At 55.6% G+C, this 18,470-nt stretch overlaps 1 protein-coding gene across 2 annotated transcripts; it reads right to left on the bottom strand.

Moving 5' to 3' along the window:
- Positions 1 to 792: 792 nt before the first annotated feature.
- Positions 793 to 15,221, bottom strand: ATP13A1 (ATPase 13A1). 2 transcript variants are annotated; one of them, XM_037152691.2, is made up of 26 exons: positions 14,778 to 15,216; positions 12,700 to 12,789; positions 12,404 to 12,594; positions 10,801 to 10,873; positions 10,462 to 10,617; positions 10,310 to 10,379; positions 10,127 to 10,233; positions 9,466 to 9,595; positions 9,291 to 9,346; positions 8,613 to 8,739; positions 8,400 to 8,537; positions 8,204 to 8,324; positions 7,698 to 7,855; positions 7,178 to 7,353; positions 6,992 to 7,102; positions 5,961 to 6,086; positions 5,337 to 5,445; positions 3,733 to 3,932; positions 3,562 to 3,658; positions 2,753 to 2,913; positions 2,569 to 2,683; positions 2,289 to 2,485; positions 1,728 to 1,870; positions 1,443 to 1,554; positions 1,217 to 1,360; positions 793 to 1,131 (listed from the first exon to the last, which is right to left on the bottom strand). In XM_037152691.2, the coding sequence occupies exons 1-26, from the start codon at positions 15,165 to 15,167 to the stop codon at positions 1,021 to 1,023; spliced, it is 3,609 nt and encodes a 1,202-aa protein (XP_037008586.2). In that variant the 5' UTR covers positions 15,168 to 15,216; the 3' UTR covers positions 793 to 1,020. The 2 variants fall into 2 exon arrangements, with proteins under 2 accessions (XP_037008586.2, XP_037008585.2); XM_037152690.2 differs by having other exon boundaries at positions 2,569 to 2,913; positions 14,778 to 15,221.
- Positions 15,222 to 18,470: the final 3,249 nt, after the last annotated feature.

Below are 18,470 nucleotides of genomic sequence, written 5' to 3'. Positions count from 1 at the left end.
TGGCCAGGTGGCTCAGTTGGCTAAAGCACATTTGATCCCTGGTCAGGGCACCTACCTAGGTTGCAGGTTTGAGCTCCAGTCCTCAGACTGGGAGCATATGGAAAGCAGCCAATCGACGATTCTCTCACATTGATGGTTCTCTCCCCACCCCACCCCACCCCTTCCTCTCTCTCTCTCAAGTTAATAAAAACCTAGTCTCGGGTGAGGGTTACAAAAAAAAAAAGATGGAATGTCAGTGTGAGGGGAGAGCCAGGGCAGGGATGTGTGTGTGTGGGGTGATGGTGGAGGCACACTGTTATTTTGTGTATTACTGAAAAAGGTAAAATGCCGCCCTGGCTGGTGTAGCTCAGTGGACTGAGCTCGGGCCCCGCGAACCAGAGTATCTCGGTTCGATTCCCAGTCAGGGCACATGCCTGGGTTGCAGGCCAGTTCCCAGCAGGGGACACACGAGAGGCAACCATACATTGATATTTCTCTCCCTCTCTTTTTCCCTCTGAAGATAAATAAATAAAATCTTAAAAAAAAAAAAAAAGGAAAAATGCCATAGACCCTAAGGCTCCCTCAGCGCCTGAGGGGTCAAAATAGGAAGCTGAGACCATAAAAATATGGGAGTGCTTGTTAAGCCTGGACCTCTGTAGAGTTCTCTGTTCTGGAAGCTCGGCCCGTCCGAGCACGGACCATGGCAGAGGGTCACTAACAACCTCACACAGCCCTCTGGCTGGGAGGGCAGCAGGATCTTCTCTGGTGAACACCCAGCCTCCTGGTGACACCTTGTGTGGTACGGACAGATGTGGAGACAGGGCTTCTTAAAATTGTGGATGCTGCTTTATTTACCAAAGGTGCTGGCTGGGCGTTGGTTCTGCCAGCCAGGCCTGCGGACTGGGGTGTGGGGGGAGTCCCAGCTCAGTGTTGGTGGGCAAGGCTGTGCCGGCCTTGCCATGGGGGCAGTGTTCCTTTCTGGGGCCCACATGGGGCCCCTGGCGGTAGCAGGGTGGGCAGTTGGGTGCTGGCACTGCCATCTCAGGAAGGCACTTTCAGCTTCGGGGTCCCCAGGCAGAACTGCAGGACACGGTCGGCCAGGAGTGCCAGGCAGAAGTCAAGGATCAGGACCTGGGCGATGACCAGCTTGAACTGCAGGGCAGGGAGCGATGATGAGCTGGGTGTCTGCAGAGGGGCCCAGGCCAAGCCCTGGGGCCCCAACCACAGGGTAACTCACCTCCACAGGGATGTCCACAAGGCCAAACTGGCTGTTGAAGTCAGGTGAGGAACCAAGAAGCAGGCCCACAATGGCTAGGAGTGACACGGCCAGGCTCCACACCAAAGGCTTGTTGTCAGACAGGCTCTCCATGAAGGGTGGGCCCTGCAGGGACGGAAAGAACAGCTGTGTGCTGTGGGGTCCGGGTGGGTGGGCAGGGCGAGCCTGGGCTAGGGCTGGACCGCACCTTGTAGTTGATGGCAAAGGTGGCCATCTGCATGGCCATGGCCATGATGTATACAGTGCTGTTGACCAGGCTCGGCTCAAACTCCTTGTACAGGTCCACAAACTGTTCTTGCCTGCAGGATGCATGGGCGTCAAGGCTTTTCTGTTGCCCCCACTGCCCCCGCCCTCAGCCAGGGCTCTGCCTGACCCTGGCTGCCCCAGGCCAATGCCTGCACCTGCATCCTACTCCCACCTCCCACAAGGGATGCTGCCTCCTCTGGGTGCCTGCTACCAGGGTGGCACTTACTTTTCAGGGCTCCGGGCCTGTGCCTCACTGTATAGGTAGACGAGACTTAGGAAGTGCACACAGAACTGGAGCAGGACCGTGAGGATGGTGTACAGGTTGAAAATGTTGGGTAGGGGCCGCTCTCGGGACAGGGTCTTGAGGGGCTGCAGGGGTGGGCAGGGGCGTGATGAGATGGGTGAGTGTCAAAGCCCAGAACGCTCTGGGCCATCCACCCACCATGTCTCCTGCAGACCTAGTACATCCTAGGCCCACGGATTGGTGCCAGCCTCCACAGCCCTGCTTGCCCACGGACAGTACTGGGGACCCAACTGTGCTACCTGGAAGAGCCTCAGTGGGCTCCCCTCTGCACCCCCATCTGTAACGTGGGGACAACTCCCACCCCGAGGGCTGCTGAGGTGAAAAAAGATGACATCCGGTAGCATCTCTAACAGCCTGTCCTGCCAGGCCCAAGTGTCCCTTGCCACGATTCCATGAAGCCTCCAGGGCAGGTGCTGTGGCCCAGAGACAGAGGGTGCCCTTGCTGGGGAAGGAGCCATCATTTTGTCTGGGATCCCAGCCCACCTTGGAGCGGGAGATGAAAAGGAAGCAGCCGGCCAGCAGCAGCCCCTGTAGTGTGGCCTGGAAGTCGCTGAACTTGACACCCTCCAGGTAGAGGACACTCTGACTGTAGGCCAGGATGAGGGCATTGAGTGCCAGGATCTTGAACATCTGCAGTGTGGTCACGAGTGTGCATCGACCCTGCTTGATCACATGGCAGACTGTGGGGGGAGGAGGGCGGCAGGTGTGGGCACGGGTGCCATTCAGGGTTAAGCGGGGGGACAAGGCCAGTGGGGGGACTCACTGCACTGAATAGACGAGAGCTTGGAGGTGAAGGGCGCTGCGATGCTGGCGTCCCCCAGCTTCACAATGGGTGTGCTCTCATCCTCCAGGTCCCGCAGCACCTGGCTCAGGCGGTCCTGTGGGGTGGGTGGCAGTAGGTGAGGCCTGGCCACAAGGGGGACCTGGTGACCCCTCCCAAGACTCACCCTCTGAGAGGTGGGCTGCTCCTCTGGGGGTGGGAGCCCCAAACGCTGCTTGGTTGCCCTGGAGGTGGCCCTGACGCTGCTGTTGCTAAGGACGGGGCTGTCTCGTGGCCGCCGCCTCCTCTCTACAACCCGCTCTGGGGCATTGGCCAGGAGTGCCACACCTGAGGGGTGGGGAGATGTGTGTTAGGGTCCAGGGGAGCTTGCCAGCCCCAGGCTGGAGCTGGTTGTCTGCTCAAAGCCAGGATGGAGCCACAGGCCTTGGAGCCAAACCTCCTACCAAGGAGTACCTCCAAGAGCGTTTATCTTACTTGCTATAAACTGCTTAAAAATAAAAAAACAAAAAGCCCCCCCAAACCCTTAATACTAAATGGGTCAAGACTAACTGAATACCAAAGAAGTTTACTGTTAAGGATCATAGGTCTAAGAGGTAAATAACACTCAGTGAATGTTCTAGTTGGCAAATAAAACGTATCATTAATGGAGATCCCGGGCTGTGAACAGCTGGCAAACACTTCAGCTCCAATAATTTGTCTGTTCCCACTCGTCCCATCTCTCCCTGGCCTCTGCGCCCACGTGGTGCCCAGGGGGCCTGAGCAAACTGATTTGTACTTGCCCCGTAGAGCTTCCCTGGCTCCCCAAACTTTCCCAAAGGTTGTGGTGCCCCTGCCACATGGTTCCTTCCTGTCCCGGTAGACCCTTGGCTCCCTGACCCTATCAGCCCCACCCTATCCACTGCTGGGGAGGTGCCCTTTATGCTATGCCCCTGTCGGCAGAACAGCGAAGGAACAGCCCGTGCCCATGTGGCTCACCCACGTCAGCATGCTTCAGGGCGCCCACGTCATTGGTACCGTCCCCACACATCAGGGTCACATAGCCCAGCTCCTTCAGGCTGGTGATAACAAACTCCTGTGTGGGCAAAGGACCACGTGAACGCTGTGTGCTGCCTCAAGGCCCTGCTTGCCTGTCACCCGTGCACTCACCTTCTGTTTAGGGGCCACTCGGGCGAACACCTGCACGTGGGGGATGAGGCGCAGCAGCTGCTCAGGGTCCTCGGCCTGCAGGTGGGCCAAGCCATCGCCCGTGAGGCACAGGGCATGCTCCTGGGCCAGTGTTTTTGGGGAGCCTTGGGCCAGGGGTAGCACGACGCTGCCGTCGATGGAGCACCACTCACAGGGTTGACCTGCAGGGCCAGTGCCCAGGGTCAGGGACGGGGATCAGACATAAGGCAGACCTCTCCCGTGGACTGCACGTGCCTGGCCCCAGTCTCTCCTCTGGAGCACCACCTTGACTCTCACACCTGTCCTCACTTCTCCCAAGCCTCACCTACACCTACCTGTGCCCTGGATCCAACTGCCCTACAGAGGTTGTTCGGACGCTCCAATACAGATGGGAGATCCCAGAACCCAGGGCCTGCGGCCATGTGAAGGGGCCAAACTCCAACCCAGGCATACCCCAAGCTTGTTACTTAATTAGCTCCACTCTTGTGGCCTTCCTGGCCCCCTCTCTCTCAGGGCTGGGGAGCCTCAAGTCACTTCCTCTGGCCAGACACTCGCTACTGACTTCCTCTTTCTAGATGGCTGGCCCCTTGTCCTCTTGGCACTGGGCGGCTTACCCTGAACTGTCTTGGCGGGGCAGGAAACCTCCCCCAGCTTTTGTTGTTGCCCTTTTCTTGGAGCAGCTTCACTTGCCAATCAACAGCCCTGACAGCTGCCTCTCTGGACCACCTTGCCCACAATCCCTGCCCTCTCAAGAGCCTGGCGTCTGGAGCTGGACGGAGTCCTGGGACCAGCAGTGCAGACTGGGAGAAAGCCCAGGAGGTTCCAGAAGCCAACCTGGCTGGGCCTTACCAACACCCTCCCCCGGCTTGTAGCCCTGTGACACCCTGGTGCACGTTGCTCCTTAGCCAGGTCCTGCCCTGGGCACCATCCTTCAGCATCTGACAGATCCTATCCCACCAGCCAGAAAGTGCTGGGCTGGATTTGTTCCTCAACTGGCCTCACTCTGGGGTACTACTTGCAGCCAACTGAGTGACCAGCTTTTGGTTTCTTAGGAGTGGCCAGTGGCTGCAGTCAGGCCATCCAGGTTTAAATGCTTAGTCACAGTGGCACCAAGTGACCTGAGTGGGTAGGTTCACCTCTCTGTACTTCCTTGTCTGTAAAGTTGGGTGCCAACAGCTGCTTCGGATGGCTCCCTCCTACACGCAGGGGGATGGCAAGCCCTCCTGTGCAGGGTGAAGGGACAGTGTGGTAACCTGCACCAGGCCCTCTGCCCAGGGCCGGGCCACACTGAGCACCAGCAGCCTGTCAGGTCTGAGGAAGATGGACAATATGAAATGTGAAATATCGCGACTACAGTCACCTGCCTCAAGATTTTAAGTCACCACTGACCCAGAGACAGTGACCGCCCATATGAGCACGGAGATGCTGGCCAGACGGCCTAAGGAGCAGGGCCGTGACCCACAGGCCCGTCTCATACTGCTGCCACCATCACAGGTACTTAATGACACCGCATGCTTACTCGGGCCTGGCAACCCAGGAGCCGTTTTGGGTTGGACTCGTGCTCCCCCAGCCCCCCAGGGTCTCACCTTTCTCCGCAGGAGGCTGCAGGATCAGCGTGCGTGCCTTTTCAATGAAGTGTAGTTCCTGGGCCACGTGGCAGGCAGTGAGCGGGTTGTCACCCGTGATCATGACCACCTAGGGAGAGGGGTGGAGGCTCAGTGGGGCAGGACTCCAGCCTGCAGAGCTGGTGCCTGAGTCCCCTCTAAGGAAGTCCATAGAGGGAGGTCTTGGCCCCCTGATAGGGACTGGGCTTCCAAAACCAAAATGTAACCCCACCCGGGGACGTTTTATAAAAATAGTACTTGCATGTGTGTCTTTCTGAGAACACTTGTACCTTTCCTCACAGTGTAGACTGTGAGTCAGCTTTTGGTGTGGACCTTTTTGGATTGGTGGGTGCCCGGGAGGTCACTGTGTGGGGTGGGTGGGGACACTCTGAGACGGCCCACTTATCTCCCACACTCGAAACTGCATCCTGAGCCCCAAACTAGACACCACAAACCACCAGGGTGAAGAGACTAATAAAGACACTGAGACAGACAGACGTGAACTGTCTGGGTATTGCTTCCACATCCTCTTATCTGCAAGGAGGGGCCCAGACCCACCGCCCACCTGCCTGAGGGGCCTGGTGGGGACAGGTCCTGCAGCCATACCCGGTGGGAGGCATTCTGGATCTCCCGGATCACAGCCTTGGAATCAGCCTTGAGAGGACAGGAGACCACGATGAAGCCGACAAACTTGAGGTTGCACTCCAAGGCCTCCCGCTTGACCTCCCGGGCCTGTGGACAAACATGTGTGTGGGGGATCTCACAATTGTGACCCATCCTCCCCCATTTCCCGGGCTCCAACAGTGTGCTGGTGGGGAAGTCAGGAAAGGGCTTGAGGGGCCTGGCAGTGGCCGGGTGATCCTGGCCACCAACGGTACTTCTGTTTCCCAGCGTGGACATGGCATGTCATCACAGAGGCCTTGTGTCTCGGCTTCTGTCGGTAACTCTGCTTTGTTAACCACCCAGTACACGCTCACCCTCCGCTGTCCCAGAGACCAAAAATGCCCACCCTCATGAAGCCGGTCTCTTGGGGGAGGCGTGCAATAAATAAAACCACGGGATCAGAGTGCTGAGTGTCACAAAACAGATGAAGGCAGTGGGCAAGGCAGGCAGGGTCAGGGGTGGCGCTGAGCAGGAGTGGTTATGTGAGCAGGCATTTGTTCTGGAAGGATCTCCTGGCCACTGGGTGCAGCTGGCCTGGATGAAGGTCAGGGTGGAAGCAGGTAAAGGAGTGCTGGCAGTGAAGGCTGGAGAAGAGCAGATGGCATGTGGTAGTACGACTGACAACTGGGGATGTCTCCAAACCATGCAGGAACCAGGTGGCCAGGCTGGGCAGGGGCAGAGCTAGACTGGACAGTAATCCAAGATACTTCTGATGCTTCCTAAGGGTGAATGAGGACCCCTGGGTGTGGGGACAGGCGCTCTAGGCTACAGGATGGGATGGGGTCCCAATGGAGGTAAAGCACCACGGAGGGGAAGGGCCAGAGGACTGAGTGCCACCTGGAATTCCCGAAGGTAGAGACTGGGGGAGGAGGAAAGCAAACCATGCCTGCTCACAGGGATGCTGAGAGGGTACAAGGTGATACAGCCGTGATGGAAGTGGCAGAGGCCAGTGGCTGGGGAGCCTGGGCCCTTACCTGCTGGTGGGTGAGGTGCCCCAGCTCCTTGTACCCCAGAGCCAGGACACGGGCTCCTTCCCGGGAAATCTCCGTGTGGATGTGGTGATAGTTGGGTGGGCACTGGGAGAACTGCAGGGAATGCAGGGGGACGTCACCGACCACCCCGCACTGACCCCCCACCCCCGAACCCCGGACTCAGCTCACCATGGCGTGCAGGGTTTCAGGGGCCCCCTTCACAGCCGCGATGTAGCAGAGGTCCGTGGAGCCCAGCTTCTCGTAGGAGGCGAGCACGGACATTCGCTTTAGGGCACTGGCAAAATGAAAGCGCTGGTGAATTTTCAGCCCCTGAGTTTTAATACTTCGGGGGAATACTTTCTCATCTGGAAACAAATAAGTACGAGTCCTGAGGGCCTTCGCTCCAAAGAGGCAGCCAGGCCCCCGCCTGTCCCTCCTTCCTCCCACCCCCATCCCCAGACCCCGGGCCTATGGGCTCCTGGCTCCAGGGAGTCAGAGCTGAAAGACCAGGGCTTGGAGGACCCTGCCCTGTAGCTTTGGATGGGGTGGGTTCCAACCCAGGGGACACCCAAAGGGGTGGCAGGTCCCAGGTCAGAGACACCTCCATCCACCCACCAGCCTGAACTGGATCCACAGTTGTCTCCGAAGGGTCAGTTTTGCTGGCCCGGGGGTGTGACAGCTGTCTGGGCCCGAGACTGCAGCCCCTCACCTTTGGTCAGGGTCCAGTCCACAGCCGTCAGCATGGCCTTCTCCAGGGGGTCACCCACCAAGGTGCCATCGTCCAGCTGCATCAGGGAGTGGCATGAGGCCAGGGCCCGGTGCGTTTCCACGGGGATGTTGGACACAGGGGTCACCTCCTTTCCGTCTCTGCAAGGAAGGGGAACAGCTGGTTACAGGGCGGAAGACCTTAGAACTGCCAGCCAGGAGGAGGCATGGCCCCCGTATTCCGTGCCGGTCACTTCAGGGGCAGTAGGGTGTCATCTGGTCCTCGAGACACCTTTACTTTTCTCATGGATGCCCCTAGATGTCATGTAGCTGCTCAAAGTTCAGGGTGACTCGCGTGCAGCTGTCACTCACTGAGACTGCACAGGCAGCCCCCTGGATCAGACCCCCACAGTAGGGCCTCTGACAGGCCCTCGCTTTGGGGGCGTGGGTGGGCAGCTGTCAGGCCCTTGAGCTGGCTGGGCACCTCCTGGCCTAGGCCTCCATGCTCACCTGAGCCCAGCCACGCCTCGCACCACCAGGCTGTCGCTGGTCAAGGTCCCCGTCTTGTCAAAGCAGCACACCTCTACTTTGCCAGCAAAGGGGATACGGAAGGGCTCTGTACAGTACATATCTGGGAGGGGAAGCCAGGGTCAGGGTCCTGCCAGGCCCCTGCCCTTGGTGCCCCAGCTCTGTCCCAGGCACTCACAGAGCTTGGCCAGAGCAATGAGGGAGGTGTTGACAGCCAGAGACAACTCGATGGGCAGCTCGGGGGGCACGACAGACGTGAGGATCAGTGTGCATTCCAGAAACAGCTTGTAGCGGTTCCGGCTGGGATCCTTAGTGCCTGTGAAGACAGGGGCTGTCAGCCTGGGGTGATGGGCATGGGACCCAGCAATTTGGTGGGGAACATGGCACTGACCTTCAATCCATACGTAGGCGGCTGCCGCGATGGCAAAAACAAGGAGAAAGAGGATGAAGACGAAGGTCTCCAGGTTGTTGGCAGTAACTCTCTTGACCCCAAAGAGGATTGTGCGCAGCAGCTTGCCCTGGAAGGATGGAGTCAGAGGCTTTTCCTGGGGGGTGGGGGTGGGGGCCTCCCCCACCTGAGGGCATCAGGAGATCCACCCTCAGCTGGGGATCTACCAGTGGATCCTGCAATCCATCATACAAACGCTCCAGGGACCACATGGCCACGTGAGTGGTTGCAACTTAGCCAAGAGGTATGGAGACCAGTGGCCAAGGCCAGGGGGTGGGAGAAGGAAGTGGCTGACATGGGGGCAGAGGTTTCTGGAAGGAGGTCTAGCTATCACCTCTACCTGTCAGTGTTTTGGTTGCTTTAATGAGTTCATGGGCTCAACTCTGTTCATGACCCCAAAACATGTGGTCACAGCTGGTCCACTGTCTATTCCTCACCAGACCCTCAGCTGAGGAAAGTGGGCCTGGTTATGGATTCGCCCCCACATGGCCTCTGGCCCAGTGCCTGCTGTCAGAGTGAGTCTGTCAGGTAAACATTCTGGGGTCTAAAAGGGCCACAGTCTCAAGTGTCCACCACCTGCCATGGAGGTCACCTTCCCCAGAGCCAGGCAAGATGCCCCACCTGAGATGTGTTGAATCCAGTCCTGAGGACGAAGGCTACACACCCACTGTCGACCGCTGTAAAAACAATCGAAGCCAATGTCACCGTGTCTGTCCAGACTCCCACATGGCCAAGCAGACATGGAGGGGGTGGAAGGTGGGGCCAGGACACCCCCAGAAACCCCCAAGGCACCTACGCTTCAGGCCCGTGGTGGCCTTCTGGGGGGGGATGTGCTGTACCACCTTGGTGCCCCCGAAGATGACATGGAGCCGGGCGTCAGCCTGTAGGTCCAGCACCCGGTCAGGGCTGAGGTCTTCAATGGGCTCCTGGGAGGACAGTGAAGTTGATGGTCAGTCCCACCTTGGCCCCCCTCCTCCACCTGGTCTCTGGAGAACTGTGCCCGGGGCTGGAAGAGCTTTCTTGTTCCTCACAGGGCTCGCTGCCTGGCTCAGTGGAGCTCAGCAGGGACAGAGGTCCTAATGCTGTCTTCTTGCCACTAACTCGTACGGTGACTTCCTATGACCCTGAACCTGTCCACTCCCAGAACTCACTTTCCCCATTTCTCGCAGTCCACCTCAGTCTGTTATCCCAGGATACCTGGACACCCCCAATGCTCTAGGACTCTCATCTCTTCTTCCCCTCACAACCCAGTTTCCCAGCTTCCATCCGTCCAGGGCGGAGACCTGGCAGCTCTGTCCAGATGCTGTACCCACAGCCTCCTCCAGCCTCCTGGGCCAGGATTCCTTCTCTCCTCTAAGTGCGCCTGGGAAGCATCCCAACGCTCTCCTGGCCGGTGGCCCCTCCAAGAATGGGTCAGCAAAACACCTGAGTGGACTGAGGACTTCCCTTTCCCGCACCTTCATCTGTGGCACTGACTCCCCTGTGAGCATGGCCTCGTCCACGATGCAGCGGCCCCGAAGCAAGAGCACATCACATGGCACCAGGTTATCCTGTGGTGAGCGACCTGCGGGGTACCGCCAGAGGGTGAGGCACAAGCCAAGGCTAAGCTGCCACCGGGAAAGAGCAGACCTGGGCCTCACCAATGGAGACAATGTCCCCGGGCACAACCTCGTCGCTGGCGATGGGCCTCCACTTGCGGCTTCGGTAGACCTGTGAGGGGCGGTATATGGTCAGCTCTGGGAATGCACCTGTGCTGGGCCCACCAAGACCTCAAGGACTCCGCTGGCCGCACCTGGATTGTGTGGGGCTTGTTGCCCATCTTCCGGATCTCAGACATGTTGCGCATCTGCTGCTGAACCAGGGAGGCCTCGAAGGCCACCAGCATGGAGAGTGTGAAGACACTGTAGTACCAGTACTCATCCAGGCACCAGAGTCCCACGCAGAACACCTGCCCGGAACGCAGTGAGGATGCCTGCTGAGAACTGGACGCACACCGATGGCCATTCCACCCACCTCAGGACTCTGACCCGAGGATGAAGATTTTTGGGTTTGGAATTGGACACATGGCACTCTGGCTATGAAAGTCCGAAAGAATGGGGCAGGGAGAGAAGGGCTGGAGCTGTTATTTTACCTGGAACACAAAGAAAGGCGCTGTGGCTCTCTCCTTGAATAGCTCTGAAAAGTCAGGCACCACCATCTCTGCCCTGCAAGAAATCAGACCCCACTTGTGCTGGGAGACCTCGGAGGCCCCACCCTGACACCTCCACCTGGGGGCGCTGCAGGCCCCCATAGGAAATGAGAAGGCTCAGCAAGCTTCACGACAGGATGCTCCATTCAGCCATGGCTCTCCTCCCGCATCGGGGGAAGGCACGCTACCTGCCCCTAGCCCCCTGCTCTGCTGAATCCAGATGAAACTTCTGAATGGCAACAAGGTCTTCAGGAAGCCACACCCCCCAACCCAAGTTGGGGCTGGTGAAATGAGAACCCATCATCTGGTCAAGAGACAAAGCAAGTGCAGGGGCAGAGACCTGGGGTGGGAGCCCTAAAGCTGAACCTGCACAGAGGCGGCCAGGCAGCTAGATGCCTGAGCCCCAAGCCCTACCTCGCTCTGAAGAGGGGAGGTCTGGAGCCAGGATTCCCTCAAAACTCCCTGAATAAAAGCTTCGGGAATGTGACAGGAGTGGGGGCTGGGGGTACGGTCCGCAGCACTGTGTGAAGCAGACTCCTGGATGGGGGTGTGAGGTGAAAACCTCTGTGGCAGCAATAAACGGAGCCCCGCACTGCACTGCGTCCTCTGCCTCAAAAGGAGTCGGGATGATGTGACAGGAGGGGCGGTGAGGAGAGGGGAGCCGGTAATCGTTTCCTCTGTACCCTCCTATAAGACTGACGGCTGTAATAAACAATTAAGTCCAGAAAGAATTCCCTAGGGGTTCTGAGGGTCACAGGGATGACTGCCACGGTGGCCAGGACAGGGGCTTAGAAGTCCAGCTGTGCCCTCGCCCAGGCTCGCGTCGCCGCTGGTAGCTGTGGTGAAGATGAAAGGAGAAAGTGCACACACCGCACCTGCTGTTCTGTCTGATACAATTAAGAGCTATCCTGTTCACGGACTTGTTTTTATCACCATTCTTTAAGTGCTGGGACAGAACCGACATTTAAAGCAAGATTTTATTATTTTCTTCTGAAATAACTTCAAAATTATTATTATTTTTTACTGATTGATTTTAAGGGGGGGGGAGAAACACTGATTTGCTGTTCTACTTATTAATGCATTCATTGGTTGATTCTTATATGTGCCCTGACGGGGATCGAACTGCACCTTCGTGTATCAGGACGACACTCTAACAAACTGAGCTATCTGGACAGGGCAAAGAAAGAATTTAAAATGAAGATGGGAACTGCAAAAACAAAATGAGGACCCACAGCCAACTTTTGTATGCCATGGGCCAGGCTCCCCAAGAAGGGCTTCTGGCCCAGAGCCCTCCATGAGTCTACTGTCAGTGGGCAAATTCAGGGGAGACTAGACTAAAGCACAGTGCCCTAAAGACGCCACTTTCACCTGAGATGTTTTGTTGGAAAGGTCACTCTCCTTCCTCATTCCTCAGGCCCTCTGACCCAGGAGTGTGAAGGGGCAGAAACAGGAAAGGCGCCACTGGCCTCCGAGAGTGCAAGGCCTGTGCCCGCTGACCAAGGCCGGGCCCTGTTAGCAGAGGGGGCATGGGGATGTCCGGACTCACTTGTTACTCCCAAACTTCTTCTCAGCTGCGCGGATCTCCGCGTCTTCCTGGAACCCCCTGTAGCTTTGGTAGTAAGAGAATGAATTTCGCACAGGAAAGGCCACGGGGAGGAAGCGCTTCTTCTCCTGAGCATCGTAGGAATACTTGATCTTCTGGAATTCAAAGGACAGCACCTCCTGCCCGTCCTCGCCCTGTGGGAGAAGGCCTATCTGTGGCAGAAGTTTTTGACCTGGGGTGTCAGTGCCTGGGACTCTCACCCAAGTCCCTCACTGGGCAGCCTGGCAGATGGTCCCTACCTCGTCTCGGTGCAGGGCCACGAGCTCAGTGGAGCCATTGTTGGGGGTCGGGACCACCTTCACGAAGGTTGCTTTGCTGGGATCGTACTCCTGTGAGAGGCAAAGCGATGCTGCTGAGCCCTTCTCAACCCCCACTGTAGGAAGAATAGTGTCCAGCACGAGGAGCAACCCTTGATCTGTGTGCACCCAGCCCTCTCAAAGCTGACTTGGTCTACTGATGCTTGGCTTCCTCCCCCGACCCCATTACTATTCCTGCTGTGTCCTCCGCCAAGGAGGAGCGACCAGTCCTTGCCCCAGCTAACGGGCTTAGCCTGTGCCGTTCTGTCTGGAACATGTGGACACACAGCTTTCAGGCCTTTGCTTAAACATCTCAGGAAGCCACACCTGGACGTCCCATGTGAAGTTCTGTCACCACATTCCTATCCTCGTCTCTATTCTTTCTTTATTTAGCACTGACTGCTGAGCACAAACACCATGAAGGCAATGAATGGGTTTTGTCTGCTCTGTTCACTAGTTTCTTCAGCACATAGACGTGGAAGCACTGATTGGAGCTTGATGAGCACCCCTTCAGTCATGAGCTGCCCCCTCCCCTCCCACCACTGCTGTTCTGCTGGCCTGGGTTTGAGGGAGGGTGTCACAGCAGTGACCAGGAAAAGCAAGGCCCCGATCCTCAGAGGATCTGTGGGCAATGGAAGTAGGCAGAAAATAGTTACACACATATATAACTCTCTGGTAGTGCCATGGAAGAAGAGGGCAAAGTGCTACTGGGGCCGGCCCCATACCCGGAGCTGTGCAGATACCATGTTTTTTTCTCACAATGGCACCTGGAGGTAGGAGTTTGGGCTCTCACTTTACAGACAGGGAAACTGAAACCCAGGAAACTGAAACTGGTGCCTTAGATCTCCAATGCAAACCCGGGTCTATCTGTCCTAACCCCACAGCTGATTAGCTCCTCCTTGTTCTCCGTCCCTGGAAAGGAAGTTAAGTCACACTTTTAAGATACAGGCCAGAAGGCAGCTGAAGTGTACGGGGTGTTCAACTCTCTCTACCCTCTTTTCATTTTCCTGTCCCTTGCTGGGGTCTTTCACTGTACTGACTTGAATCTACCAAGCCTCAAAGTTTGAGCCCCTCCCTTGGAATAAGGCTTGTTGGTAAGGGGGCAGGGGTGACACTCAGAAGGGAGAGAGGATTCAGTCCAATTTAGAAGTCAAAGATGGCAGCTCCTGCCTCTTGCTGCAGCCCCTGGTGTTGGTTCCTTTCCCTCTTTCAGCAGACACCCACCTGGGAACAGAGGGGAGGCTGGCCCGAGGCTGACCTCCACACGCAGGGCTCCAAACCTGCCGGGGGGTGGGGCAGCCCTAGAGAGCTGTGGGCGCAGTCCTGGACATCAACTGCTGACCCCAGGGCACCTCTCACTCCTCCACATCTTGGGACTAAGGATCTCATTCTGACGGCAGTCCATGCCATCACCACCCTCATCTTACAGACAGACAAAAAGAGACCCCAAGCAGTTAAGTCGCTTGCTCACAAATAGCTCCATGCTTCTTTTAAACGCTACTATTAACTGCATTTCAAGCTCATTCTGGTCACAATACAGGAGGCCTCTGAGCAGTGGACAGTAGGACTGATGTTCAGTTTTTAAACCAAGCTTCACAGACAGGAAACCCCACTTCGCAGGTCTAGCCTCACATGTTGACAATCAAGGTGGGAGGCACAGGACAAGGAAGAGAGGTCTGTTTCCAGCAGAAACAATCGAGTGCGCTAGGATGGGAGCGATCAAACAGCGACACATGTTGGCTTCTGCGCTAAGCTTTTTACAGGTATTACCTTATGGAATCTGAATGACAGCACCGGGAGGAATTCCAAGAAAAGACGTAACTAACCTCTGCCAGGGTGGCACAGAAAATCAGCAGTGGGATCAAAATTATGCCAGCGCTAAAGGGCATGGGGAACCGCTGGGAACCTATGCCCAGATGATGGGAGGCCGGGGTCGGGCTGGAGATCTACGAAAACGCCGTGGCTGGGACCCGCCCCGCGATCCGACCCTCGGGGGGTCGGGCTCCTGCCCGCGCACTTACCGGGGTGCAGGTGAGCGCGCAGTGAGCGTGCACGGACCAATGCCCAGAAAGGACGGTGAGCGCGTGCACGAGGCAGATAGTGGCAAGCACTAGCAGCGCGGCCTCGGGGATCTGCGCCCAGCTGCTGTCCCAGCCCCAGCAGCCTGCGGCCGCGGCGCCCAGCCAGGCCGGGTAGAGCAGCCCGGCGAACGGCAGCACCGTGAGGCGCCGCAACAGCGCCAGTCGCCGGCATGGCCACACAGCGGCGACCAGCTCGTCACCACTCTCTATCAGCGCTGGCCCGGCCGCAAGGAGCGTGCGTGCCTGCGACAGGGGTTTGGGCTGCCTGCCGGGCCGAGCACCACAAGACCGGGCCCCGCTAGGAAGCGCGTTGCCCACCGCCGCCGCCATCTTTCCTAGAGCCGCGCTTGCTTCCGGGCAGAGGCTCCGCCTCACATTTAAAGTTTTACTTCCGGTGACCCTTGGGAGCCGCCATTGCAGCCTAGAGTAGGAAGAGCCGGTGCAGCATGAGGGACTGGGTCCAGAAATGACTAATCAGGGTGCCGCCATGACAGGCTTGATCGGAAGGAGTGGCAGGGCGCCGCCATGACAGAGAGGCTCCGAAAGGGCTGGGGCCGAAAGCGGCCCAGCCACGCCGGACTGAGACCGGAAAAGACAAGGCAACGCGGGCTGGGCGCCAACACCACAACGTGAACCGGAAGCCGCCAGCTCTCTTCTGTGACTGTACGAGCATCGGCCTGTCTGGGTAGTCAGTGGCGAAGTCTGTACCTTATGAAGGCGAGCCCGTCAGGGAAGTGCCGCTGTTCCGGGCACTGGTTCTCGAGGCGTTGAAGATTCCGGACTTGTGGGGGCGGGGCTTATGGTGGGTGGGGCCCAAGTTCTGCACCAGGTGCTGGGCGGGTTGGACAGCTAGCACCCGACACAGCCACGCTGGACAAGAGCCACGTAATGGATAATTACACACTCAAACAGTTACAACTTTAAGATAAAAATATGAGACGTTTGTGTTTATTTGACATACTATGTTATTTTGTGTTATTTCCTGTTACATAAATGCTATTTGAACAAAACCACAATAGAACTACTTAACAGTAACAATTAGTAATTTTAATAGGATTAAACAATACATGGGACAAGAAAGTATAATTCTTTATGTTTCTTTGTGTTCTCTGATAACAGCAATTTATTTGAGCTTTTAAAAATATTTTAGACTCAGTGGATTGAGCGCGGGCCTGCAAACCAGACAATCGCGGTTCGATTCCCAGTTAGGGCACATGCCAGGGTTGCAGGCAGGTTCCCTGCAGGCCAGTTCCCAGCAGGGGACGCACGAAAGGCAACCATACATTGATGTTTCTCTCTCTCTCTCCTTCCCTTCCCCTCTAAAGATAAATAAATAAAATCTTAAAAAAAAATTTTAGAAAGAGGGGAAGGGAGGGGGACTGGAGGGAGAGAAATATCAAAACATCAGTTGGCCACCTCTCGCACCCCCAACTAGGGACCTAGCCCCAAACCCAGGCATGTGCCCTGATTGGGAAAGGAACCAACGGCCTTTCAGTTTGTTGGAGGACTCTTAACCCAGTGGGCCACACCAGCCAGTGAGAACTATTTGAACTACTTTTTCAACTTTTTGTTGGATATTTAAATTTCCAGGCTATATGGTGGCATAGTCTTAAGATACATAAATGTAAGACTTTTAAAAGAACTTAAATGTAATAGGACTTAGATAATATCCTGTGTTTAGTAAGCTGACATTTATTTCTGTCACACAGTATAAATGAAACCTTCCCTCTTGGAGAATGGTTTTAAAGCATAGAGATAATTCGAAGTTGTCAAATCAAAGCTGGATTCCATGTACACAGGACACTGAGAATGTGCTATTTAATTGGATTGATTTCCTTTTCTGATGACATTTTGATTTCTGAAGCAGTCATTTAAAAAATGAGTTATTGTTATTATTTGTGGTATGAGTTTTTGTCAACCACCAAAGATCTTAGTGGTAGTCAGTTCTTCTTTGTGTGGGCTCCATATTGCCCCTTCAAAAAATTTTGGGCCCTGGCTGGGTAGCTTAATTGGTTAGAGCATGGTCTGGATACACCAGGGCTGTGGGTTCCATTCCCCTGTCAGGCCATGTGCAAGAGTCAACCAAGTGAATGCGTAAGTGGGTAGAACAACAAATCAGTTTCTCTTTCTCTAAAAAAAACAACAACAAACTTTGGAGAAACAATGTAAATTTCTGCATTCTGCAATTGTTTTCTCCATTCTAATCTTCAAGGGAGTTCCAAATTAGAGGACACTTTTCTTAGACTTTGAAAATATGATTTTCAGCAGGCCAACTTAAAAAAAAATCCTTGGGAATGATGGGGGTTGGGGGAATTGGAGAAAGGCAGACAAAAGCTACAAACTTACAGTTACAAGATAAATAAGTACTAGGAATCTAATAGCATGATGACTGTTGTTAGCATTGCTGTATGACATGAAACTTATCAAGACGTCTGGTTAAGATGGCAGCATAGGTAAACACAGCTCACCTCCTTGCACAACGACATGAAAATTACAACTAAATTGTAGAACAAGGATCACTCAGAACCATCAGAAATTGAGTTGAATGGAAGTCTGACAACTATGGAATTAAAGAAACCATATCCATCCAGACTTGTAGGAGGGGCACAGCTACAGAAAGGCCTGGATCCATACCCAATGTGGATAAAAATTTGGGACAAAGATCTGGGTAGCGAGGAGTCCCAGCCCTACAACAGGCCCACCAGCACAGGGTTCCAGTGGCAGGAAGATAAGTCCCCATACCTTCTGGCTGCAAAACCCAGCAGGGACTCAGGTGGTGGAAGAAACTTCTGGGGTCCCAAGCAGTTCCTCTTAAAGAACCCACACACAGACTCACCTACTTGTAACAGGGTGCAGCCAAGAGGGGGGCCCCCAAAAGGCATTGGAATGGGGTTCAGAACTCAAGGTGTCCAAGAAATATTAGGATGTCCTCACTCCTTCCCCCACAGGTTGGGGGAAGGGACCAATGGAGCAGGAACATGCAGAACTGTTTTTGTACAGCCTCAGCTTTGCAGCTAACCTTTGCAGCTTTGCAGCACCTGGGTAGCAGCTCTAAAGGCACCAGTGACATACAGGGAGGAGGTGGAGGGTCTGGCATCAAGGTGAGAGCTGGGGCACAGTTTTCTCTTTGATGGGCCATTCTCTCTTTTCTGAACCCTCCTCCTACAGAGCCACAGAGGTGGTAGGTAGGTGTCATATTTGAGACTCCATCAACCTGGCTAACACTGTTTGCCCTGCCCTGGAGATCCCTTGAAACTCTATCCCATCCAACTTATGAGCCTACCCAAGGCCTATATGGGCTGATCTTCGCTCATGCTACATAAAATCTTAAATCCTCTGAAACAAGCAAAAGCTGGCCTCAGTGAGCCCCCAGCCCCTATACTTCTTGCTAAGTGGCCCCAGGCATGGCACTAGTAGCAGCCAGCCTAGATTCACAGTTTAGCTTTGCCTGGGAATCTCCAAACCCAGCACAAATAGCAACCATCTCAGATTGCTTTACAGCTCCTGTAGGGTGGCCCTGCGTAAAGCGCAGGTGGAGGCTGACCTTGGCCTGCACCACCTGGGAAACCCCAGAGCCTGCGCACCAAGTGGGTGGCTACAGACCATGTTGGAGCACTACCATCTTGCCCCTGC

The sequence above is a fragment of the Artibeus jamaicensis genome, unplaced genomic scaffold, assembly GCF_021234435.1.
Source record: "Artibeus jamaicensis isolate MK-2021 breed Jamaican fruit bat unplaced genomic scaffold, CSHL_Jam_final contig_477, whole genome shotgun sequence".
Lineage (NCBI taxonomy): Eukaryota > Metazoa > Chordata > Mammalia > Chiroptera > Phyllostomidae > Artibeus > Artibeus jamaicensis.
This window is presented reverse-complemented; position numbering and strand designations above follow the sequence as displayed.

Excerpts from the sequence above, each read along its gene's own strand:
- ATP13A1 (XM_037152690.2), bottom strand. The coding sequence starts at position 15,167 with ATGGCGGCGGCGGTGGGCAACGCGCTTCCTAGCGGGGCCCGGTCTTGT. Across the intron at positions 8,538-8,612 it reads CGCCTACGTATGGATTGAAG|GCACTAAGGATCCCAGCCGG; the intron begins GTCAGTGCCATG and ends CTGTCTTCACAG. Across the intron at positions 2,486-2,568 it reads GCTCTCGTCTATTCAGTGCA|TCTGCCATGTGATCAAGCAG; the intron begins GTGAGTCCCCCC and ends CTCCCCCCACAG.